The sequence below is a fragment of the Cherax quadricarinatus genome, chromosome 47 (assembly GCF_038502225.1).
Source record: "Cherax quadricarinatus isolate ZL_2023a chromosome 47, ASM3850222v1, whole genome shotgun sequence".
In the NCBI taxonomy this organism is placed as follows: domain Eukaryota; kingdom Metazoa; phylum Arthropoda; class Malacostraca; order Decapoda; family Parastacidae; genus Cherax; species Cherax quadricarinatus.
The window spans coordinates 14,416,881-14,443,259 of NC_091338.1; the positions used below are offsets into that span (position 1 = coordinate 14,416,881).

Consider the following 26,379-nt stretch of genomic DNA (forward strand, 5'->3'; position numbering starts at 1 on the left):
CATAATCACTGTTTTTGCAGAGGTGCTCAGAATACAACAGTTTAGAAGCATATACGTATAAAGATACACAACATATCCCTCCAAACTGCCAATATCCCAAACCCCTCCTTTAAAGTGCAGGCATTGTACTTCCCATTTCCAGGACTCAAGTCCGGCTATATAAAAATAACCGGTTTCCCTGAATCCCTTCACTAAATATTACCCTGCTCACACTCCAACAGATCGTCAGGTCCCAAATACCACTCGTCTCCATTCACTCCTATTGAACACGCTCATGCACGCCTGCTGGAAGTCCAAGCCCCTCGCCCACAAAACCTCCCTTAATGAAGGTCACTTGCACAAATTACATGATCTCCATACATTTCAAGTACTGCACATAAGCAACAAATCTTTTGATGTTATATTTAATTTTCAATGGGGTAGACTGATATACCAGTGAAAGGCCTCTTGTCAGATACTATTGCTGAACTGTCCACCGAGTTGATCATCATATGACTACAACTTGCATGAGTAGAAATGTTCTAATTTCTCCTGAAAAACAAAATAACCACCATATACTGCACAATAGCTTCTGGTGTGCCAAAGACTTCTCAAGAAATATGTAAAACATTTGTCAAAAAGAGTTCTACAAGTAGTTTTGGCTACAGGAAAAATAAAGTGGATGGCATTTGCATGAGCTTCAAAATAATTCATGGATGTTATGAGTGTGCTCAACAAATACACATGGTGAGAGACAGAACAGGAACACAAAATATAGTAAATTGGAAGCAAGGTGAAGGTTCATAAAATTTAGTGTAGGCATAGAAAAGAACTATTAAAAGTGGAAGGGATACCCTCTTAATGTTCTCATGGTTGATCAGGCAGTCAATAAGAAAATCTAGGCCTTTCTACACCTCTCTCTCTTTCTGTTTCTCTTTCCTTTTATTTTTTTAATGTGTTTAATCATTAAAAATGTAAAATAGAGATGCAGTCACACAGATTACAGCACTATATTGAAATAAAATTTTTATCAGGAATAACAGAAAAATTAATATTTATTTCTTTTACTAAAGTTTTGTTGTATCTGGTGCAGGTAGCGGTTGTCATGATGCAACTAAAATTTGTGCAACCAACCATCGGAAAATTCACATGACTGACAAATTTTCAGCTCTTCTTGAAACTGTTTGGCCTTTTCTTTGGGCTTGAGATACAGTATGTATACTTTACTTTGATGTTGCCTCATACAGTAGTTCGTTGAGGTCTGTCAGTCTAACATGGTGCCTTGTTCCATACTTTGCTGTATACCTCACGGTGACATTAACTTGTACAGTAGTTCACTGGGGCCTATCAATTTAACATCATGCATTTTGTCTACATTTAGTTGTATACCTCATTGAGACATTGCCTCGTGCATTAGCTTGTGAGGTCTGTTGATTTAGCACTGTGCATTGTCAGAAGCTTAGTTCTGTCTTATTCAAGCCACTCGCAGAATAGAATTTCATTGGCTTTTAATGTTGTTTCTAATGTCATATATTGTTAAAATGCTGTTCCAAACTCAGTAGAGTAACAGACTTTGCACTGACTGGCCCTTACTTAACACACACAGAATTTTTACTGTACTATGCTTAACATAATATATTTTCTGTTTACACCACCAGCACCACTGCACCAATCACTTAACTTTTGAATGACATTATAAAAGCAGAAAGAGACAGAAATAATAATGGAAAAGTTAGAGATGCTCCTTACATGCCATATGCAGATTTGTTAAATGGAAAATGGTAGACAACAGCATTGTACCAGAAATAGTAATGGAAACATGTTAGCTTAATAGACACATATCAGAGATCTTGTGGGGCTCTGTGAGAAGTATGCATAGAACTAGTAGAGAACAGAACCTATTAGAAATGAAAATACACTAGACTAAATCTTCACAAACAATAAGGAAATGATCAAAGGCCTAACCCTCAAATACAGCATACTGTTCTCTGATCACAACCTCACTGAAGTACAAACAAGCATAACTCCATGTGTAGAGAACCTAAAAAGTTGCCAGCATGATAAACCAAACTTATGGCAACAGTTGATTGAAGTGTGAACCTCTAGAAATCATGGGAACAACTCAGACACCAATTGCAAGAGGTGCCATTTGTAGCTTGAAGAGCAGCCTCATCTGCCTTTGGGTCGAACTTATCACTATTCTTAGTGAGGCTCAGATGGTGTATAATAGTGCTAGAACAAAGCACTCTCCTCCTAACATTATCAATCACATATGCCATCATCTGAGCTTAATTGAACATAGTGCTGAGTTTGACCCAAAAGCAGATGAGCCCACTCTTGACGCTGCATGGCACCACTTAGAATTTGTGTATAAAATTCCAGACTTCAACTATCTATCCTCATATGTTTCATTAACCAAAGGTTTGTCCTGAAGTTTGAGTCATAATTTTCCTCACAGACTGTAAACAAAGATCTCTCAAGACATTCCCTGGAAAATGGTTTTAGGCACCCTTAATCCACACCAGTGCATGGGAAACCAGAATACAGAGGCACCAGAATACACCAGACCACAGTGCCCCATGGCCTGGTGGCTAAAGCTTTCGCCTCACATGGCAAGGGCCTGGGTTCAATTCCTGGCAAGGGTAGACACATTGTGTATGTTTCTTTATACAAGTTGTCTATGTTCCCCATCAGTAAAATGGGTACCTAGGAGTTGGTCGACTGGTGTGGGTCGCATCCTGGGACAAAACTGACCTAATTTGCCTGAAATGCTCTGCATAACAAGCCGCTTTCTATGTAGTAGTGTGTCATTGATGTAAGCTAGGACTATATACCTTGTACATGTACTTGTAGAAATAAAGATATTATATTTATTATTATTATTTTTATTTAAAAAGATCTGCTAGTGAAAGAGAACGTAGAAGAGCATGCAGCAGGAGGAAATGGGTCATTGAATTGTTTAAAAATGAGGATATGTTATGATAAAGCGGAGGTAATCTGTACTGAGAGCTCAGTAATATGTAGCAGAAACAGAAACGTTCCTGTGAGATGAAAGAGGCAAAAAAGAAACAAAATACTGTTAAGGAAATTGAGAATTGCTAGATATTTCTGCAAAATCTACTCTCTAACAATGTACTGGAGTAAGAGAAAGGACACAGAAGCAGTATATTAATGTAATCCTTTATTGACAACATTTTGCCCACACAGTGGGCTTTATCAAGTCACAAACAGATTTGTTTGTGTCTTGATAAAGCCCACTGTGTGGGTGAAATGTTGTCAATAAAGGATCACATTGTACTGCTTCTCTGTTTATTTTTCCATTGTGTTGGTATTTTATACCATTTATTTCCAAGAGAGAGGAGGGGAAGTCTAAAATAGGCCCAGTGAAAAGCAGTGGAACCATGGTATCCAAGGTTGAAATCTGTTCAACCTGCTACCAGGAGATACCAGAAATATTGCCAGAACATGTGTAGAAGTTTTCAGGAGAAATGTGAATCATTACCTCCAACAAGTGCCAGATGAACCAGGTTGTGGTAGATATATGGGATAGTGGGCCACCAAGAGCAACAGCCTGATTGAATAAGTAATGAACTGAGAAGCCTGGCCTCAGGCAGGGTTGCAGGGGTAGGAAAACTCTTGAGGCCAGTTACTGATATATTCAAATAGTGTTTTGTTCCTTCTGGTAAATAATTTATATAATTTAGTACAAATTATTCCTCCATAAGCCATGCATGTCATAAGAGGCAACTAAAATACTGGGAGCAAAGGGCTAATAACCCGTTCACATCCTGTATAAATTGCTAAATTTAGTAGCCTATCAGATGTGTTTACCTGGAGAGAGTTTACCTGGAGAGAGTTGAAAGTTAAGACACATGTGCAACATCTGGATATCTTTATTGTAGTAGACGTTTCGCCATCCAGTGGCTTTATCAATACAGATTCTAGGACATAATAGGAAGACAGTAGAACTATATACAAAAGATGAGGTAATCAGTCCCTCGGCCTTGGAGTTAGTGTTCACAGCATCGTGGTGGAGGAGAGTCTGGAGCAAAGGCAAGAAGACTGGCGCTTTTTATAGGCGTCAGTGAATGGGACGGGCAGCAGACGAGGTCAGTCACTGGTAGGCGGGATTCCCCAGTGGAAGTAGGTCCTTCCCAAAGAGATGGGTTAGTTGCAGCAGCCGTGAAGAAGGTCTTGTAGATGTCCTCTGAACCAAGATTCCATGATGTTGCAGTGTCTGACAAGTTGTGCAAAGAAAGGTATAAAATACCGACAATATGAAAGTTAAGACACATGTGCAACATCTGGATATCTTTATTGTAGTAGACGTTTCGCCATCCAGTGGCTTTATCAATACAGATTCTAGGACATAATAGGAAGACAGTAGAACTATATACAAAAGATGAGGTAATCAGTCCCTCGGCCTTGGAGTTAGTGTTCACAGCATCGTGGTGGAGGAGAGTCTGGAGCAAAGGCAAGAAGACTGGCGCTTTTTATAGGCGTCAGTGAATGGGACGGGCAGCAGACGAGGTCAGTCACTGGTAGGCGGGATTCCCCAGTGGAAGTAGGTCCTTCCCAAAGAGATGGGTTAGTTGCAGCAGCCGTGAAGAAGGTCTTGTAGATGTCCTCTGAACCAAGATTCCATGATGTTGCAGTGTCTGACCAGTGACTGACCTCGTCTGCTGCCCGTCCCATTCACTGACGCCTATAAAAAGCGCCAGTCTTCTTGCCTTTGCTCCAGACTCTCCTCCACCACGATGCTGTGAACACTAACTCCAAGGCCGAGGGACTGATTACCTCATCTTTTGTATATAGTTCTACTGTCTTCCTATTATGTCCTAGAATCTGTATTGATAAAGCCACTGGATGGCGAAACGTCTACTACAATAAAGATATCCAGATGTTGCACATGTGTCTTAACTTTCATATTGTCGGTATTTTATACCTTTCTTTGCACAACTTGTCAGACACTGCAACATCATGGAATCTTGGTTCAGAGGACATCTACAAGACCTTCTTCACGGCTGCTGCAACTAACCCATCTCTTTGGGAAGGACCTACTTCCACTGGGGAATCCCGCCTACCAGTGACTGACCTCGTCTGCTGCCCGTCCCATTCACTGACGCCTATAAAAAGCGCCAGTCTTCTTGCCTTTGCTCCAGACTCTCCTCCACCACGATGCTGTGAACACTAACTCCAAGGCCGAGGGACTGATTACCTCATCTTTTGTATATAGTTCTACTGTCTTCCTATTATGTCCTAGAATCTGTATTGATAAAGCCACTGGATGGCGAAACGTCTACTACAATAAAGATATCCAGATGTTGCACATGTGTCTTAACTTTCATATTGTCGGTATTTTATACCTTTCTTTGCACCACCTGGAGAGAGTTTCGGGGGTCAACGCCCCCGCGGCCCGGTCTGTGACCAGGCCCCTTATCAGATGTTTTAAAAAAAAAGTGTAAATAACTGATTGGCAATAAAATGGCCTTAAGATCATTTAAATTGCTCTGTAAATAGTTCAACTTATAATATTGCGATGTCTGAGAGAAGGTCCTTACCTTTTCTTCCTCTCCATTTTGTCCATATTTGTTATAACAATTGTAATTTGAAGGTATTGTGGTCTCTGTTACCCAGTATTATTCACTAGTACAAGAGCATGTAATATAGTGGTTCCTTAAGTTATTAATCTGTTCCAGAAGATGTATCATACCTCAGAACTATTGTAACTCTACCATAAAATGCATGGTTTTATGGTAATTCATTAAAGGACCCTGAAAGTGTAACTTCTACTGTATCTTGGACACGAAGAATTGATGGTGTGGTGTAATAATTTTGGTAAAATTATCGACTGTGTTAAGTAGAAGGACATAAGTGCAATTGATGTGACATTATATTGTGGCAGCATTTTGCTCTCCAGGAGTGAAGCGTTGCCACAATAAAATGTCACCTAACAGGAAATTACTGGTTGGAAGGAGAAAATCATTCCATCTGCTGCCTCTTGAAAAAAAACTATCTGGGGTTGTTTGTTTCTGTCATGTTCTTCTGAGGTTCTTAAAATAAGATAAAACAATATCTCCAAAAGCACAGGAATAGAGTTTAGTTTTTTCAATGTTTGCATAGTTGCTTATCATTCTTTTCACACCTACTGGTCATGTTGACGTAAAGGGCAATGAACAGGCAGACACTGCTGCGCGGTCAGCAGTACATGACCTCCCAGTTTCATATAGAGGTGTTCCATTCACGGACTATTTTGCTGTGATTGCTACCCACCTTCGCACCCGTTGGCAACAGTGTTGGTCTGATTTGCTCTATAACAAACTTCATCCTATTAAACCGAGTATAGGTTACTGGCCGTCTTCTTGTCATCAGTGTCTAGGTTGAGAGACTACTCTCTCCTGTCTTTGCATCGGCTACACTCGTCTTACTCACGGATATCTCATGAAGAGGTGCCCTGTTCCTCTCTGTAAGAATTGTCAGGTTGCAGTATCTGTTAGCCACATTCTGTTGGACTGCCCAGTCTATCAGCAAGCACACAGAATTTACCTCCAACGTCGTCTCCGCTCTGCTGCTCTTTCTTTACCTTCCCTTCTTGCTGATGGACCCTCCTTTAATCCAGACACTCTCATTGACTTTTTGACAGCAACTTTGATGATGATAAATTTAGCACTCCCCTCAGCTCTGTCTACCTCAGTCTCTTGTTACCCTCTACCCCTGCACTGCCCCACTGTACTCCATAACCTACTAATCATCCCTCTCCCTCTTGCTACCCGTTACCCCTCACATCCCTCTCTTGTGGTTTAGCGCTTTTTGATTATAATAATCTTTTTACACCTTCCCAATGAGTAAACAGCTGAATTTCTGCAACTGTTATCCTATGATCATCTTTGTCCTCCCTACTGTCCCTCTCATCCATCTCCCATAATTCCTGGATCTCCTCTATTGTCAACTCCCATCTATAATTCTGAATTAATTCCATATCCCATAGCCTCATTGTCTCGCCAAGAGCAATGGGGCCTCAAAGCCTTCAAAGTCATAAGGGACTGAAGGCCACCCATGCATGCTGATCATCATATGCATGTCATATCTCAAATTTTTCTCCTCAACTTGAAACTAAATTCTTTTATGGGGATAAATCATACTCAGAATTATCACATAACTCAAGACCATCATATTTCAAGAGATTATTGTATGCAACCTATTAAAATAAATTAGCCAAGGCCCCATAATTAGGTTTATTTTTCCTGAAATCTTCCCAAAAGTACTGTACAGTATAAATATAAAACTTTTGTTAAAGAGCAGTATCACATAATAATAACTTTTCAGCAAGTTTGTTTCATGAATGGTAGTACTACTGGCAACTTCAAATTTAAAAAGATTGCTGTATTGCCAGTTTATTTTTATTTTGAAAATTGCAGTATCCTACATTTTTGGTAACGATTATTGATGAAGATTTTTCGTGAAGCGGAAATTTACATTATTGTATGTTAGAATTGGAGTGAATGTTATTGCCCATTTTTCCTAATTTCTTATTTCTCTATGTAGAATTATGTTAATTATAGTTTCACTGTGGGTCATAAATTCAGCCAAACAATGTCATATTGTTAAAGTGTTGCATATATTTATTATGATTGTTGATACATGTATATTGATTATGCAACACTTAAGTCTTCAGTTTACCACATGAATATATTTTTGGCCATAATTTATATGAAATACTATGGTTCATGGGGGGCCTTTGAGGCTGGTGAAGGACTCTTGATCCTAGAAATTAGAGCTACCCTTATTCTTTTCATCAAATCTGATTATTCCCTTTTTGCCTTGTTGCTGTATTACCCTTATGGGTTCAACACTTCTCTTTAAATATAACAATATAAAATAATAATAATTCTTTAGGATAAAATTGAAATTGCTCAGTCATATAACTCAAACTGTCCTAAAAACTTATGCAACATTGAATTCATGCATGCAGTTGTAATGTAATCAAAATTTGGCAAGTGTTTTTTTTTATTACTAAACATATCTGTAATCTGTATTTTAGCTATGGCTTTGTTTTATAAGTGATACTTCTGGAAATGTAGAGGGCTATATAAAAGATTGTGAGGGTTTGAGGATATGATGTGCTCTCTTAAACGGTAATGAAAATGTTCATTAAAATTATACTGTACAGTGGTACCTTGACTTATGAGTGCCCCAGCTTACGAGTTTTCCAAGTTATGAGCCGTCGCTCGGTCGTTTTTTTGCTTCGAGTTGCAAGCCAAATTCTGAGTTATGAGCAAGCTTCACATATGCCGCCACTAGTCGGCGGTGTATCTGAAGTCAAATCCAGCTCTGTGCCAAGAGGAATGTCAGGTACTTCGTCCCATCCCACATGCTCTTCCAAGACATAACTGGAAAAATAATACTCCCACACTAATCCCAGATTGTAGTGAGGCACTTCGTCCCTTGTTTGGTTCTCATATAATTCTGGGGAAGAGGTAACTTCCATTTCGTCACTCAAAGTTTTTCCAGAAACATTAACGTGGGTGGAGTACTGATAGTGGTGGGTGGAGTAGTGATGGTGGTCGGTGGAGTAGTGATGGTGGTGGGTGGAATAGTGATGGTGGTGGGTGGAGTACTGATAATGGTGGGTGGAGTACTGATAATGGTGGGTGGAGTACTGATAATGGTGGGTGGAGTACTGATAGTGGTGGGTGGAGTACTGATAGTGGTGGGTGGAGTAGTGATAGTGGTGAGTGGAGTCGTCATGGTGGTGGGTGGAGTCGTCTTAGTGGTGGGTGGAGTCATCATGGTGGAGGGTGGAGTAGTGATGGTGGTGGGTGGAGTAGATAAGGTGGTGGGTGGAGTAGATAAGGTGGTGGGTGGAGTAGTTAAGGTGGTGGGTGGAGTAGATAAGGTGGTGGGTGGAGTAGATAAGGTGGTAGGTGGAGTAGTAAAAGTGGTGGGTGGAGTATACAATATTTCTTTTTTATACATACATTTTTCTTATTTAAAATTCCGAAACCAAGAAATTGGGGTGGCTTTTTTGGGGGCTGGAACGTATTAATGGCATTTTAATTAATTTCAAAAAGGAGAATTGATTTGCTATACGAGCAAATTGAGTTACAAGCTCAATCACGGAATGAATTAAATTCGTAAGTCAAGGTACCACTGTACTACTAAACTATCTGCTAGTTTCAGACACATTTACCTCAGATATTACTCTAGATTAAGTCATAAACTCTAGTTTCACAAGTTAAAAATTCTGTTTTCATTAAAAATCAAATACAGTATGTGGATTGTTCTATCATTTATGTTTATCTTAACACTTACGTATAACCATAATGAATTTGCATTGCGTTAAGGGATTAAGTATATCGTGTAGCTATTTAAGGTTTTTAAGAATGATGTGTGGTTATGACAGAGGCATTTGTTTTCCTTTATAGAGCTCTAGACAAGGAAGTGAAGGTAGTGTTTGAAGACCATGCGTGCAGTGTGTATGTGGCAGGAATGCCCCATGTCTTCATTAAATGCTAATTCATGCTTTTATAAGGCTTTGATTAAATCTTATTATATTTAGAATGCTATACTGTACATGACACAGTTCAATTCAGTGTGCTTTCTTAAATACTGAAATATTTTCTTCTGTTATTACACAGAAACGACGCAAGAAGTCCGAAATGTTTAGCAGAAAAAAAATTCATGCCTCTCGATACTGGCGGTGGAAGATGGCCCAGCGGGAACTTGAGCGGCAGCGGCTTGAGCGGGAGCAGCGAGAGCATCACGAATTGGGGGGGCGGGAGCAGCACACAACAGATACAGCAGGTGGGGGCAGCCGGGGGGAATGATGACCCAGTGCCCATCTCATCCTTGCCAGGATACCATCTTCTGTCCCAAAGAGAAAGGAAGGTACGACTGCTGGCTTTTTTTCACCCCAATTCATTTTTATTTAATCATGTTAGTATATAGTGGCAGAATTTACTAATTATTTATTTTCAACCCATTGATAAGGTCTAAAATGTATACTGAGTTTCTCATATGTATGCAGTACTATACTGTATAACATTCTCTTTAATTTTATACAGTACTGTACCCAGATGGTTCTAATATAGCATTCAAGGTATTGCTAGGTTTATATAATTCAGTTTATTCACAGCATGTATCCAAGTTATGCATCTGACACTTCATACTGTAAGTTCCCATCTCTCTTTCCCTCCCTCCCCTCTCTTCCAATAAATCACCCCTCTCTTACATTACAAAAGCAGTTAAACTTAACATCCTACATACTCTTCACCACAGTTATGTTCTTCTTGAAGCATGAAAAAGAAACATAATTCAGATTTTTCAACAGCTTTCAGCATTGCAGTTCTAATTATAAATTTTAACATTAAGGTAGGCTCTGGAACCTGGTGTAACTCATTAACCCCTTGACTGTCGAAACCCCAAATCCTGAGGTGTCTTCTGGTGTTGAAAATTTTTTGGAAAAAAAAAAAAAAATCTTACGAAATGATAGAGAATCTTTTCTCAGTGGTATTGACACCAAAAAAAAAATATTGATGGAAAACTTGTGGAATTGCACTCTTGCAAAGTTGGCGACCTCTGCAATGTTTACGAATCGGCGATTTCACCCACTTTGAGCCCTATTTTTGGCTAATTCCTTTGTTCCAGTCGACCAAACTCACAGCTATTTCTTTAGAACTCCATTTGTTCTATCGACTGAGTACAAGAAGCTGCCCATTTACCGATTTCAATTGAACTACCCAATAACGTGGTCAGAAATTTGCAATTTGGCCAATTTCATGCAAATTAAAAAATATGCTAACTTCAAAATAGGGTTCAGAATGAACAGTGCAGACATTCCTGGCTCTAGAATAACATTTTCTTTGTTCATCAGTCATGTCTCCAGGCCCCTCTGATATTACTCTTGCTTTCTATTTTGAATTTTTATTCAAACAAAAAATAGAAGATTTACTGTTATGCAGACTACTGCAATATTGTAATAATTGTATAAATAATGTCAATCCATTCATGACTGCATATTAGAATGGCTAGTTGGACATTTATTGGACAATGACATCATTTGTTTACTTTTGAACATCGGCAAAAATCAAACATTCCCCTACTTGGAGCTCCATTTCAAGGTTCTTTTCATAATAAGACCAATCAAAATCACCTCTATTTCTATAATATGTTTTTCATTCTATCAAATGAGAAAAAGAAAACGAGAATACAACTATAAATCTTTCTTTCAACACACTGGCTGTATCCCACTGAGGAAAGGTGGCCCAAAAGAAAAAACGAAAGTACAACCATAAATACTATATGAAAATGCACCACAAAGTCAGCGTTTTAATCCAAAAGAAACAGTCAGAGCTTTTTTTCTCATTATGCACTGCGTGCTGCAGGATTTTTTTTATATGGTGCACACTGACCACACAGACCCATTCTCTCACATGTGGGCCTACCAGCTTTCTCCTGCTTGATTTGAAGCTGCTAGAATTTTTGAGTATATATACGTCAAACACAGTGGCTCATAAGACATACATATATCACCGAAACAGTCAAAGGGTTAATAGATGTTGCTAACCAGAGAACTGAGCAAATATCACTGTCAGTAACACATTTCATTGAAGGTAAATAGTACCAAAAAGTCCTGCTATACCACATGGCCTGTAGTCTCAAGTGTGTAGTTAAAGGTCATTTGCTTTAGAGGTGTGAAGTGATGTTTTGCTGCTTGGGTATTAAAAATGTATCAGGATTTTGAGTTATACCAAGTAGATCATCTGTATAAACACCGATTCCAGCTCTCAGTTGAATCTCAAACTAAAATGTTTGGGTTAACTCTTTCACAGTTTTCATCGCTTGCATAGATTTATGTTTTAAGCACAGATCTCTTAAATATGCTGTGAGCAACAAATTTTGGCCTAGACAAGAGAGAATGTGTGTCTGCAATGAATGTACACAGGATTAAAAAAAAAAAATTCCCTATACAGCAAACCTCTGACCTTATGTTTATTCAAATAACAACTTTGAGGTGGTTATGGTTTTATTGGCTGTTCATTGGTCTCAATTGATAGAACAGAAAACCTACCAGTGAAATAAATTATTTTATCAAATTTCCAGCCAGACGGAGCTTGAAATAGGACTCAAAATAGCAGAAAGATATGATTTTTAGTGATTTTCCTGAGGAAGGGTAGGGAGAACCTCCTAGTTCTTGGGTTTGTTTTATGGGTTTTTGCTAGGTGTGCTTCAGTTATTTGGATAACCCAAATCATGACCAATCATTCTTGGTTATATTTTATTATTCGTTATTATCCGAGAAGTAGGGTGAAATTGATTTTTTGTGTGATGTAGGATTTATAGTAGAGAACAAAAGTTATATAGGAGAGGCCTGGAGGCGTGTTTAACCCATAAACGGTCCAAACGTATATATACGTTTTTACCGCTAGTGCCCCAAACATATATGTACGTTTTATTGGTCATACATTCATCATTGCCACGATAAGCCTGAGTCACCTAGACACGAGAGAATGGGTGTGCGCACTCACTGTGCGTCATACTAAAATAATTGGGAATGCCTGGGTACCATATGCTCTTTTTTCCTATTAAAAACAAATGATTTTTTTTTTTTTTTCTCAAAAAAAAGTTGGGGCACTACGATAGGTAACGTATATATACGTTTGGACCATTTACGGGTTAATGAACTGAAGAAAAGTTGCTTTAGTGGCTGGAATGCCTACAGTATTTATTTTGGACTCTATTTTTAAAATGAAATTTTTTAATTTTGTGTTAATTTGGGCATATTACAGACTTCTGTACACATTATAAGGCAGTTTTGATAGTTGATAGAATGGAAGGCATATTAGAGAAATAGATAGGAAATGGGTCAAATTGAGCATTAGAAATGGCTTAAAATAGGATTCAAAGGGTGAGATTTCTCATGTGTAAATTGCACCCAGACCACCAAATTTGCACCTACATAATTCTGTAAATTTTCCATCATATTTTGTATTTTTGGGAATCGCTGTGTTCAGAAAAAGGTTCTTTCTCGTTTCAGAAGATAAAATTATTTTTTCTATACTCTTGGTACTGTTAGCACTAATTTCAGGGGTCACAACTGTGAAGGGGCTAATGTTCAATGCTTCTTCAACTGCCCTTTCCACTAGTTTGAAGAGATGAGAGAGTTTCTTAATGATCAGTGGCTCTTTTGGGATTTTTACTCCCTCTTCTGTTTCTTCTTTTTCTGTATACGTTGTTTATCTTTTTAATACAACTATGACTGTCAGTAGCTTTGTGTCTAATGCTTGAAGTCAGGATAGAATGTCTTTCAGAGTGCATTCATGGTTTGCCTGTAAACAATTGCAGGGGTCAGTGCCCTCTTGGCCCAGTCCCAGACCTAGCTTCCTGGTGAATGGCCTGATCAGTTAGGTTGTTAGTGCTGGCCCCACACAATCCAACATAGGCACCACAACCTGGTTGATCAGAAACTTACAAAGTTTCCTCTTAACAACCAGAGGCCTGTTGAGAAGTCTTAGCCCCTTTATACTTACTGATTTATGTCTTAGTGAGTTCATTGTACCCCTGCTTCTTGTACCCCTGAGCTTCTTGCTTTCCTGAGGAATAATTTGTGTCTAGATTTGGGCAATTTTTTCCAGAAATTTCTAGACATGCATTCCACAGACTATACTTCCAAGAACTTCACCAGTAGCAACAGCCTGGTTGACCAGGCAAGCACCAGACAAGCCTGTCCCAAGGCCAGACTCTGGGAGTAGAAAAACTCTTGGAACTCATCAGAGGTATACATCAGTTATTACCTATAATTTAGGTGCTTGACTGAATTCATATGGTTAGTTCATCTTATGGAACTTTGGTCTTCTAGTTAACATGCATGATGTTATGACTCAAGTTTTGGGATGTTGATTTGTTGAGACAATCAAGTCCTTTCAGAATAGCTGTGAGCAAGCATTGAAGATTATCAGTAAAAGCTACTGATGAAGACTGATGCAGTCTTTCGTTTACCATTTTTTTTTTAACACTCATCAGTTGTTCAACATCTTTTTTTTTTTACTAGGATACATAAAAAATGTTTAAATGCTTTGGCTACTCCTTGTCCTTTTTTATATTCACATCAATCATCTTTTGGACCCAATGAGCCCTTCAGGCTGGGAACAAGTTATATAGGGTTCAGCAGGATATGGGTAGGGGTCAGTCCATATAAAAAAGTTTGGAGGAAGTGGGGCAAAGGAGGATTTGAGTTTTAGGGGCTTAAGTATCCAGTAAGGTTGTGTATGTTAGATATACATGAATGGAAACAAGTGTTTTTTAACCCTTTCAGGGTTGGCAGGCCCTCTCCTAAACTTGTTCTCAGGGTCGGAAATTTTTCGAAAAACAAAAAATATTTATTTTTTCTTATGGGTAGATAATCTTTTCCTGATCATATTGACACCAAAAGTATGAAATTTGATGGAAAACTTACGGAATTATGCTTTCGCGGAGTTAGCAGTCTCAACGATGTTTACGCATCAGTGATTTTGCCCACTTTGAGCCCTATTATCGGTCAATTCCAATGTACCAGTCGACAAATATCATACCTATTTCGCTAGAACTCCATTTTGTCTATCAAATGAGTACAAGAAACCACCCATTTACCGATTTCAACTAATAACGTGGTCAGAAATTGGCAATTTTGCCAATTTCACACAAATTTCAAAAGATGCCAATTTCCAAAAAGGGTCCAGAATAAACAAGACAGACATTCCTGGCACTAAAATAACATTTCCTCTGTTGATTACTCATGTCCCCAGGCCTCTGCTACATTTCTTTTGCTTTCCACTTTGAATTTTTATTCTCACAAAAAATTAGAAGATTTATGTTATGCAGACTACTGTATTCGTGTAGAAATGGTATAAATAATATCAGCGCACTTGTGAAAGAATATTAGACTCACCAGTTGTCATGTATTGGATGCGTGGCATGATTTGTTTACCTTTGAACTTTGGCAAAAATCGAACATTTCTGCTATTTTGAGCTCAATTTCAAGGTACTTTTCATTGTGAAACCAATCAAAATCATCTCAATTTCCATAATATGTCTTCCATTCTATAAAATGAGACCAGGAAAACTAGAATACAACCATAAATAGCATACGAAAATACACTGCAAAGTCGCTGTTTTAAACCAAAAACACGGTCGGAGTTTTTTTTTTTTTTCTCATTATGCACTGTGTGCTGCAGGATTTTTTTTATACTGCACACACTGACCACATAGTCCCATTCTTTCATATGTAGGCCTACCAGCTTTCTCTCGCTAGATTTGAAGGCGCTAGAATTTATGCGTACTAGTACTGCACCAACCCTGGCGTGCAAGCCATACTAGTACGGCACCAACCCTAAAAGGATTAATGGACATGTTGTTGGAGTATGAGCAATGTATTATTTATGAAGGAATTCAAGGAAACCAATTAGCTGCTCTACCCACCTAAAGGTGGGTAGAGCAGCACCTGCATTCTGAAAGAGGGATGGGAGATGCTGTTGTCGGAAAGTAATCTGAATCGTGATGTCATTACACTTGGCAAGACAGTAATTGAAGGAATGATGGTGAATGAGTTTCTTGTTTTTGAGTCAACCTGCTTTGGTGGGAGATGAGGTTTAAAAAGAAACTCACATGATATTGAATTGAAGATTAATGCCATATTTTTATTTCAGCTGTGTGCCTCTTCAAATATCAAACCATCCCAGTACATTGCTTACAAGGCAGTTTTACTAAAGGTCAGTTTAAAATGGCAAATATAGGAGGAAATTTGAATTATTGATCCTTAAAAAATTAGGTTCGTTTATGGAGTTTCATAGTTTACAAACGTAGATTAATTTTGATTTAATAATAGTACGGTATATGTGGTGTGTGATTAATAATCAGGGTAGACAGCAACCACCCAGGGAAGTACTACCGTCCTGCCAGATGACTGTGAAACAAAAACCTGTAACTGTTTTGCATGATGGTAGGATTGCTGGTTTCTTTTTCTGTCTCATAAACACGCTAGATAACAGGGATATCTTGCTACTCCTACTTACACTTTGGTCACACTTCACAGACACGCACATGCATATATATATATACATACATCTAGGTTTTTCTCCTTTTTCTAAATAGCTCTTGTTCTTTTTATTTCTTCTATTGTCCATGGGGAAGTGGAAAAGAATCTTTCCTCCGTAAGCCATGCGTGTCGTATGAGGCGACTAAAATGCCGGGAGCAATGGGCTAGTAACCCCTTCTCCTGTATACATTTACTAAAAAAGAGAAGAAGAAAAACTTTATAAAACTGGGGTGCTTAAATGTGCGTGGATGTAGTGCGGATGACAAGAAACAGATGATTGCTGATGTTATGAATGAAAAGAAGTTGGATGTCCTGGCTCTAAGCGAAACAAAGCTGAAGGGGGTAGGAGAGTTTCAGTGGGGGGAAATAAATGGGATTAAATCTGGAGTATCTGAGAGAGTTAGAGCAAAGGAAGGGGTAGCAGTAATGTTAAATGATCAGTTATGGAAGGAGAAAAGAGAATATGAATGTGTAAATTCAAGAATTATGTGGATTAAAGTAAAGGTTGGATGCGAGAAGTGGGTCATAATGCGAGAAGTGGGTCATAATAAGCGTGTATGCACCTGGAGAAGAGAGGAATGCAGAGGAGAGAGAGAGATTTTGGGAGATGTTAAGTGAATGTATAGGAGCCTTTGAACCAAGTGAGAGAGTAATTGTGGTAGGGGACCTGAATGCTAAAGTAGGAGAAACTTTTAGAGAGGGTGTGGTAGGTAAGTTTGGGGTGCCAGGTGTAAATGATAATGGGAGCCCTTTGATTGAACTTTGTATAGAAAGGGGTTTAGTTATAGGTAATACATATTTTAAGAAAAAGAGGATAAATAAGTATACACGATATGATGTAGGGCGAAATGACAGTAGTTTGTTGGATTATGTATTGGTAGATAAAAGACTGTTGAGTAGACTTCAGGATGTACATGTTTATAGAGGGGCCACAGATATATCAGATCACTTTCTAGTTGTAGCTACACTGAGAGTAAAATGTAGATGGGATACAAGGAGAATAGAAGCATCAGGGAAGAGAGAGGTGAAGGTTTATAAACTAAAAGAGGAGGCAGTTAGGGTAAGATATAAACAGCTATTGGAGGATAGATGGGCTAATGAGAGCATAGGCAATGGGGTCGAAGAGGTATGGGGTAGGTTTAAAAATGTAGTGTTAGAGTGTTCAGCAGAAGTTTGTGGTTACAGGAAAATGGGTGCAGGAGGGAAGAGGAGCGATTGGTGGAATGATGATGTAAAGAGAGTAGTAAGGGAGAAAAAGTTAGCATATGAGAAGTTTTTACAAAGTAGAAGTGATGCAAGGAGGGAAGAGTATATGGAGAAAAAGAGAGAGGTTAAGAGAGTGGTGAAGCAATGTAAAAAGAGAGCAAATGAGAGAGTGGGTGAGATGTTATCAACAAATTTTGTTGAAAATAAGAAAAAGTTTTGGAGTGAGATTAACAAGTTAAGAAAGCCTAGAGAACAAATGGATTTGTCAGTTAAAAATAGGAGAGGAGAGTTATTAAATGGAGAGTTAGAGGTATTGGGAAGATGGAGGGAATATTTTGAGGAATTGTTAAATGTTGATGAAGATAGGGAAGCTGTGATTTCGTGTATAGGGCAAGGAGGAATAACATCTTGTAGGAGTGAGGAAGAGCCAGTTGTGAGTGTGGGGGAAGTTCGTGAGGCAGTAGGTAAAATGAAAGGGGGTAAGGCAGCCGGGATTGATGGGATAAAGATAGAAATGTTAAAAGCAGGTGGGGATATAGTTTTGGAGTGGTTGGTGCAATTATTTAATAAATGTATGGAAGAGGGTAAGGTACCTAGGGATTGGCAGAGAGCATGCATAGTTCCTTTGTATAAAGGCAAAGGGGATAAAAGAGAGTGCAAAAATTATAGGGGGATAAGTCTGTTGAGTGTACCTGGTAAAGTGTATGGTAGAGTTATAATTGAAAGAATTAAGAGTAAGACGGAGAATAGGATAGCAGATGAACAAGGAGGCTTTAGGAAAGGTAGGGGGTGTGTGGACCAGGTGTTTACAGTGAAACATATAAGTGAACAGTATTTAGATAAGGCTAAAGAGGTCTTTGTGGCATTTATGGATTTGGAAAAGGCGTATGACAGGGTGGATAGGGGGGCAATGTGGCAGATGTTGCAAGTGTATGGTGTAGGAGGTAGGTTACTGAAAGCAGTGAAGAGTTTTTACGAGGACAGTGAGGCTCAAGTTAGAGTATGTAGGAAAGAGGGAAATTTTTTCCCAGTAAAAGTAGGCCTTAGACAAGGATGTGTGATGTCACCGTGGTTGTTTAATATATTTATAGATGGGGTTGTAAGAGAAGTAAATGCGAGGGTCTTGGCAAGAGGCGTGGAGTTAAAAGATAAAGAATCACACACAAAGTGGGAGTTGTCACAACTGCTCTTTGCTGATGACACTGTGCTCTTGGGTGATTCTGAAGAGAAGCTGCAGAGATTGGTGGATGAATTTGGTAGGGTGTGCAAAAGAAGAAAATTAAAGGTGAATACAGGAAAGAGTAAGGTTATGAGGATAACAAAAAGATTAGGTGATGAAAGATTGAATATCAGATTGGAGGGAGAGAGTATGGAGGAGGTGAACGTATTCAGATATTTGGGAGTGGACGTGTCAGCGGATGGGTCTATGAAAGATAAGGTGAATCATAGAATTGATGAGGGAAAAAGAGTGAGTGGTGCACTTAGGAGTCTGTGGAGACAAAGAACTTTGTCCTTGGAGGCAAAGAGGGGAATGTATGAGAGTATAGTTTTACCAACGCTCTTATATGGGTGTTTACCTGGAGTTTACCTGGAGAGAGTTCCGGGGGTCAACGCCCCCGCGGCCCGGTCTGTGACCAGGCCTCCTTAGGTCAGTGTCCCAGGATGCGACCCACACCAGTCGACTAACACCCAAGTACCCATTTTACTGATGGGGAACATAGACAACAGGTGGAAAGAAACACGTCCAATGTTTCTACTCTGGCTGGGAATCGAACCCAGGCCCTCACCGTGTGAAGCGAGAGCGTTAACCACCAGGCCACCAGAGCCTGTCCAGGCCACCAGAGCCTGTGTGAAGCGTGGGTGATGAATGTTGCAGCGAGGAGAAGGCTGGAGGCAGTGGAGATGTCATGTCTGAGGGCAATGTGTGGTGTGAATATAATGCAGAGAATTCGTAGTTTGGAAGTTAGGAGGAGGTGCGGGATTACCAAAACTGTTGTCCAGAGGGCTGAGGAAGGGTTGTTGAGGTGGTTCGGACATGTAGAGAGAATGGAGCGAAACAGAATGACTTCAAGAGTGTATCAGTCTGTAGTGGAAGGAAGGCGGGGTAGGGGTCGGCCTAGGAAGGGTTGGAGGGAGGGGGTAAAGGAGGTTTTGTGTGCGAGGGGCTTGGACTTCCAGCAGGCATGCGTGAGCGTGTTTGATAGGAGTGAATGGAGACAAATGGTTTTTAATACTTGACGTGCTGTTGGAGTGTGAGCAAAGTAACATTTATGAAGGGATTCAGGGAAACCGGCAGGCCGGACTTGAGTCCTGGAGATGGGAAGTACAGTGCCTGCACTCTGAAGGAGGGGTGTTAATGTTGCAGTTTAAAAACTGTAGTGTAAAGCACCCTTCTGGCAAGACAGTGATGGAGTGAATGATGGTGAAAGTTTTTCTTTTTCGGGCCACCCTGCCTTGGTGGGAATCGGCCATTGTGATAATAAAAAAAAAAAAAAATAATTAATGCTATTGTTTTTATTAAATTATTAAATTGAAATGTATTAATGTACAACACCTGTTTTTTTATAGGATGAAGGCGACAAGCAGCAAGCAGGTGTGGGCCCCGCTACCCGTAGGGGTGTATGTTGTCCACAAGGCCTTGATTCTCACTCACAGCGCATGATCACCACTTTCATGACCCAAGCGGGTTGGATCTCTTCATTTACATGACCATCAGTTAATTTTGGGACATAAGATTCTTATCTCCTCACCCTCATAAATTACAGTCAATGTAGAGATATAGCCAGTCTCTTACAGTACAGTACTTATCAAAAAGCATATACACCAGTAGGTGTATGTACACTGAGTTTACTTTGATCCCTATTTTAGAGATTAAAATATTTTTGACTGGTGGCATATGGATGAAATTTAGCCTTGTTGACCTTCATGGAGTCAATAGGTTTTAAGGCTAACATACATACCAAGTACTTTGAATAATGATCGTAGTGTGAGGAGAGTTCTCTGTCCCAAAAAATAACTGATATTGTAATTCATTAGTTCAAGAACTCAAGGAAATGAATGCTGTATATATTTGGAGGTCACAGAGTTTTAATTACAATAATGTATTAAAAGATTCGTATCAGATGATATATTATGGCTTAAGGTGCCTAGGAACAGTATTTACCGTAATGGGCATGATTGACAGACACGCATAATTAAAGCGTTTGTTATTTTTCCTCTGCACTTTCTGTTGATGGTCTAATATGTGGTGTCATGTTATACTCTTCAAGAATTTTTAATGTTCATTGATATTATAGACAATGCAGTTACAGCTTTGAAATGAGAATTTGCTGTCAAATCTTGCTAAAGCCTTTTGAGAATAGCAAGAATAGCCTTTAATCCTTATGATAGTCATAAATATTGGTAAAACTTAGTTGCAATATTTGCACATTGCTTGTACTGGTGATGGTTGTATACTAGTGTTACAAGTATTCTCTACTCTGTTGCAGGGATTATTTCTCTCACTGGACACACTCCTCCAGTACTAAATCAATATATAAATCATGTTAGCCATTTTTAAAGTTAAGTGTTATTGTAAATATCTTCGTGGATTTCACTCTTAATATATTGTATAAAAGAACATTTTTCATTTCATTTACAGTTTTAATTGGCCCTCTGCAGTTGTGTGCTAAAATGGTCTCTAGTCATGATGATACAGATACAAACTCTAAGCTATTAAAGCACTGCTGACAGAGATGGGCTTTCTTACTTTGATTTGTAAGATCTTAATTAATATCATTACTGGAGGCAGAAGTTATGAAAGATAAAAGTGTTACCTATCATGTTTTGTAAACATTGCATATATGGATTATTTTTTAAAAGAGAGAATCTTGGAAAATTCATACCAAGAAGTATTGTTTAGTTTAGACATAAGGATATTAATTTTTATACAAATCTGTACCTGGATATTTATCTTTTTTTAAAAGACTTGTAGTATAATTCGAGTTTAATTGACTGTCCTTCATTCCACCCTCTCAGCTGATTAAGAATGTATAGTTATGAAGACTTAGAACCACCTCAGAAATGGCTATATGTGTGGTTCCAGTAATTGAAAAAGAATAGATGTTTCCTGCAGGAAGTGCTGAATCAGCTAGGTTGTAAGGGCAATGTAGGTCTGAAGGCAGCAAGAGCATGGTTGACCAAGGAATCTCAAGCTGGGCTATGAGAATGCCACTCACAACTGGGCACAGGTATGTATTGAGACTTTCCCTATTTACTTATGCTTTGGTGGCAGATAAATAAAATTAGGTGATTATTTATTTGACACTAAGGTAAAGGTTTCTTTTAATATATGGGGGACCTTCCCTAGATAAATTCTTGAATCTGCTATTGTAATGTTTATTTTCATTTATAAGTAGTACTTTTATGAGCAGAAAAATAAAAATGGGGCTTGGGTAGCATTGAAGGTGGGTTGGGCAAATGTTCTGTTAGTGGGATGTATTTGTGAAGGACCTGCCTAGTATAGGCCAACAGGCCTGCTGCAGTGTTCCTCCTTTCTTATAAGAACATAAGAACATAAGAACGAAGGAACACTGCAGAAGGCCTACTGGCCCATGCGAGGCAGGTCCAAGTCTCCTACCGGCTTAAGCCAATGCACCCAACCTAGTCAGGTCAGGTCACATTGACTTAAGGGAGGAACACGGCAACCGACCTGGTAGCACAAGCTATCAGGTCTAACTCACACCCACCCACATCTACTCATGTATTTATCCAACCTATTTTTAAAGCTACACAACGTTCTGGCCTCTATAACGGTACTTGGGAGTTTGTTCCACTCATCCACAACTCTATTACCAAACCAGTACTTTCCTATATCCCTCCTGAATCTGAATTTTTCCAACTTAAAACCATTGCTGCGAGTCCTGTCTAGGCTAGATATTTTCAGCACACTATTTACATCCCCTTTATTTATTCCTGTCTTCCATTTATACACCTCAATCATATCCCCCCTAATTCTACGTCTTTCTAGAGAGTGCAGTTTCAGGGCCCTTAGTCTATCCTCATAGGGAAGGTTTCTGATACATGGGATCATCTTTGTCATCCTCCTTTGTACATTTTCCAGAGAATTTATATCCATTCTGTAATACGGTGACCAAAACTGTGCAGCATAATCTAAATGAGGCCTAACCAAGGATGTATAGAGTTGAAGAACAACCTGAGGACTCCTATTATTTATGCTTCTTGATATGAAGCCAAGGATTCTATTAGCTTTATTGCGAACACTTATGCACTGTTGTCTTGGTTTCAGATTACTGCTAACCAGAACTCCTAAATCTTTTTCGCAATCCGTAATATTAAGATCTACATTATTTAGTTTATATGTGGCATGGTTATTGTCCTGTCCAACATTTAGAACTTTGCATTTGTCTATATTAAACTGCATCTGCCACTTCTCCGACCACTGCATCAGTCTATTCAAATCTTCCTGGAGTGCTCGAATGTCCTCGTCAGAATGAATTCGACGGCCTATTTTGGTGTCATCGGCAAACTTGCCGATGTCGCTCTTTATGCCCTCATCTATGTCGTTTATGTAGATTGTGAACAGCAGGGGGCCCAACACTGACCCCTGTGGAACACCGCTCGTGACGCTTCCCCACTCTGATTTCTCCCCATTTATGCAAACTCTCTGCTGCCTATTTGTCAACCATGCCTCTATCCAGGAAAAAATTTCTCCTCCTATTCCATGTGCTTTAATTTTCCTCAATAGTCTCTGATGTGGGACCCTGTCCAAAGCCTTACTGAAGTCCATATACACAATATCATATTCATTACCATGATCTACCTCCTCAAATACCTTAGTGAAAAAAGTTAATAAATTCGTAAGGCAGGAACGCCCCTTTGTAAAACCATGCTGAGATTCGTTGATTAATTTATGCTTTTCAAGGTGGCTACGAACTGCCTCGGCAATTATTGATTCCATAAATTTTCCCACTATGGAGGTTAGGCTTATTGGTCTATAGTTCGAAGCTAAGGACCTGTCACCTGTTTTGAAAATAGGTATCACATTTGCCATTTTCCACTTATCTGGCACCATGCCAGTTTGTAGTGATATGTTGAAAAGATTTGCCAAAGGTGTGCTAAGCTCCTCTTTACATTCCTTTAGAACCCTTGCATACAGTTCATCAGGGCCTGGGGATTTGTTAGGTTTTAATTTATCTATTTGCCTAAGGACCATGTCACTTGTGACCCTAATAGTGCACAGTTTATTATCGTCCTGTTCTACATAATTTATCATTACTGGAATATCGCTGGTATCCTCCTGTGTAAAAACTGAGAGGAAGTATGTGTTAAAAATTCTACACATTTCCTTATCACTGTCAGTGAGCTGACCCGAGGAACTTTTGAGTGGGCCTATCTTGTCCCTGATCTTACTTCTGTATACCTGAAAGAATCCTTTTGGGTTAGTCTTCGATTCTCTTGCAACTTTAACCTCATAATCTCTATTTGCTTTTCTAATTCCCTTTTTTATTTCTCTCTTTAACTGAATATATCGATTTCTTAATTGCCCCTCTCCTCTTTTGATTTGCCTATATATGCCTCTCTTTTGACCAATCAGATATTTTAATCTATTGTTCATCCATTTAGGATCATTTTTGTTTGATCTGATTTCCCTATTTGGAACATAATTTGACTGAGCAGCTAGAACTATGCCCTGGAAAGCATCATATCGGCAACCATCACCACCTACCTGACCCCTAGTCAGGTCATTCCAGTTCAGCCCACCTAAGTAATTTTTCAGTCCTATGAAATCAGCCAAGCGAAAGTCAGGGACGAGACTTGATTGCCATTATTAGGGGAATTCCATGATATGTTAAAACTGAGTGATTTGTGATCACTCTCCCCAAGCTCATCATTAACCTCAAGATTATTAATTAGTGTTTCCCTACTGGCAAGAACCAAGTCAAGGAGGTTATTTCCCCTAGTTGGCTCTGTCACAAACTGTTTTAAAAAACAATCCTGGATCGTATCAAGAAAGTCACCCGACTCTAAATTTCCTGTCAAATTGCTCCAGTCAATCTGTCTATAGTTGAAATCTCCCATTAGCACAACATTTTCGTATGTAGATGCCTTACGAATTTCGTCCCATAGAAGTTTACTGCACTCCCTATCAAGATTTGGGGCCCTGTAAATCACACCCAAAATTAGTTTTTCTCGGCCCTCGAGAAGCTGTAACCAAACAGATTCAGTGGCTGACGCTTCTAATTTAATATCTTGTCTAACACAACAATTTAAATTGTCTCTGACATACATCGCTACTCCACCACCTTTCCTGTTGACCCTGTCAGTGTGGAATAATTTATAGCCTTGTATGTGACATTCAGAGGGCATCTCTCTATCTTTCAGATTGAGCCAGGTCTCTGTTATAGCAATAATATCTATGTTTCCTGCACTTGCAATTAATCTTAGCTCATCTATCTTATTTCTAACACTCCTGCTATTAGTATAGTAAACCTTAAGGGAGCTAGTCCCTTGCTGCCCTCTGCTGTCCCCCTTTGTTTGCTGACCTGTTCTATTGTCTTTATTTATAACTTCATGCTGAATGCCTTTTATACATTTACTGTTTCCAACCCTAGTGTTGCAACCTGCTTGTTTCCCACACACACCCATACCTCTATCTTCCATCAGTTTAAAATCATAGGCATTTCACCAATGGCCTTCTCAATCGAGTCTGCAAGTGCTACCACCCCTGCCCCAGAGAGATGTACCCCATCCCTTGCATACATATCATGTTTGCCATAAAAGTTGTTCCAGTTGTCAATGAATGGGATTGCAAGTTCCTTGCAGTATCTGTCTAGCCAGCAATTTACACCAATTGCCCTAGACAACCATTCATTTCCTACTCCCCTTCTAGGCAAGATGCTACATATGATTGGGATCCCTCCCTTAGACTTAATGAAATCTATAGCTGACCTGTACTTATCTAGCAGCTCTTCTCTCCTACCCTTCCCAATATCATTTCCACCAGCACTGAGACAGATAATGGGCTTGTTTCCATTACCTGACATGATATTATCCAGCCTGTTGACAATGTCCCCAACACCAGCTCCAGGGAAGCACACTCTATCTCTCATCTTCTTATTCCTATTACAAAAAGCACGGTCAACATATCTTACCTGAGAGTCACCAACCACAAGAATGCGCTTACCTTCATTAGCAGGGGCAGTAGTACCCTTACCTTCACTGGCCACTGAAGTACATTCATCCTGGAGAACAGAGAAGCGATTTCCTACCTTCAGATCTTCACTCTTAACTTTCCTTACTCTGATGCGCCTCCCATTACTGTGAACAACTCGCCACTTGTAGCAGGTGCTGGGCTGCACCTCACTGCTGGTAGCCGTTGCTACCTCCCCACCTACAGCCTCCTCACAGTGAGAGACAGACTGCACCTCACTGCTAGAAGCCTCATTCCCCACATCTCCAACCACCTCACACTCTCTCCCAGGCCCATTGAGGTGGACCTTCAGCCTCCTAATCTCCTCCTGGAGAAGCAAGACCTCCTCCTTCAACTCTCCAACCTCAGTTTTTAAAACACTGCAGAAGCAAGCCATGCTTATGTTCTTATTAATGTTGAAGAGTACAATGACAAGCTACCTTTTCTATAAAGGACACTGAAACGCCTTCTCAAATCCATCCATATACATTTCCTCAACTTATTTTTTATCCTACCTAAGCCATGGCTTTTGCTGCATCTGACTGTGCGTCTGGCAGCCCTGCTTCCAGATGCACGGTTGTAAGTCAAGTGGTCGTATGTCGCACAGGTCGTAAGTCGGATGGTAGGTGTATATATATATAGTGGAACCTTGACTTACAAGTTTAATCCTTTCCAGGAGCTAGCACGTAACTCAATTTACTTGTATATCAAATTAATTTTCCTCATTTAAATTAACTGAAAAGCCATTAATTCGTTCCTGCACTCTGAAGAGACGAGAAAAAATACTTAAATATGACGCTATTATCAATTGTACAGCTTATTTATCTATCACAATTCATCTAATATGTCATAATAAACAATATAATTAGCACAGAAACATGATATATACTCTAGAATGAATGAAATAGGCCATAATATGGTGGCAGCAGCA

The 26,379-nt window shown here is 39.3% G+C and overlaps 1 protein-coding gene across 10 annotated transcripts in view; it reads left to right on the plus strand.

Annotated features, from left to right (window-relative positions):
• The window catches only part of LOC128696471 (Transcriptional adapter 2B), a 220,695-nt gene extending 199,460 nt beyond the window's left edge, over nt 1-21,235 (plus strand). For 8 of the 10 annotated variants that reach the window (XR_011393231.1, XR_011393232.1, XR_011393236.1 and 5 more), the window contains 3 exons: nt 9,618-9,867; nt 15,663-15,725; nt 19,826-21,235. Coding sequence is in view for 2 of the 10 variants with exons in the window: in XM_070094710.1 (XP_069950811.1) it covers nt 9,618-9,867; nt 15,663-15,725; nt 19,826-19,966 (454 nt within the window). In the remaining 8 variants the exon portion in view is untranslated. Of the gene's footprint in view, nt 1-1,072; nt 1,192-9,617; nt 9,868-15,662; nt 15,726-19,825 lie in introns of those variants that run through there. The other 2 variants (XR_011393234.1, XR_011393237.1) reach the window with 1 other exon arrangement.
• Nucleotides 21,236-26,379: the final 5,144 nt, after the last annotated feature.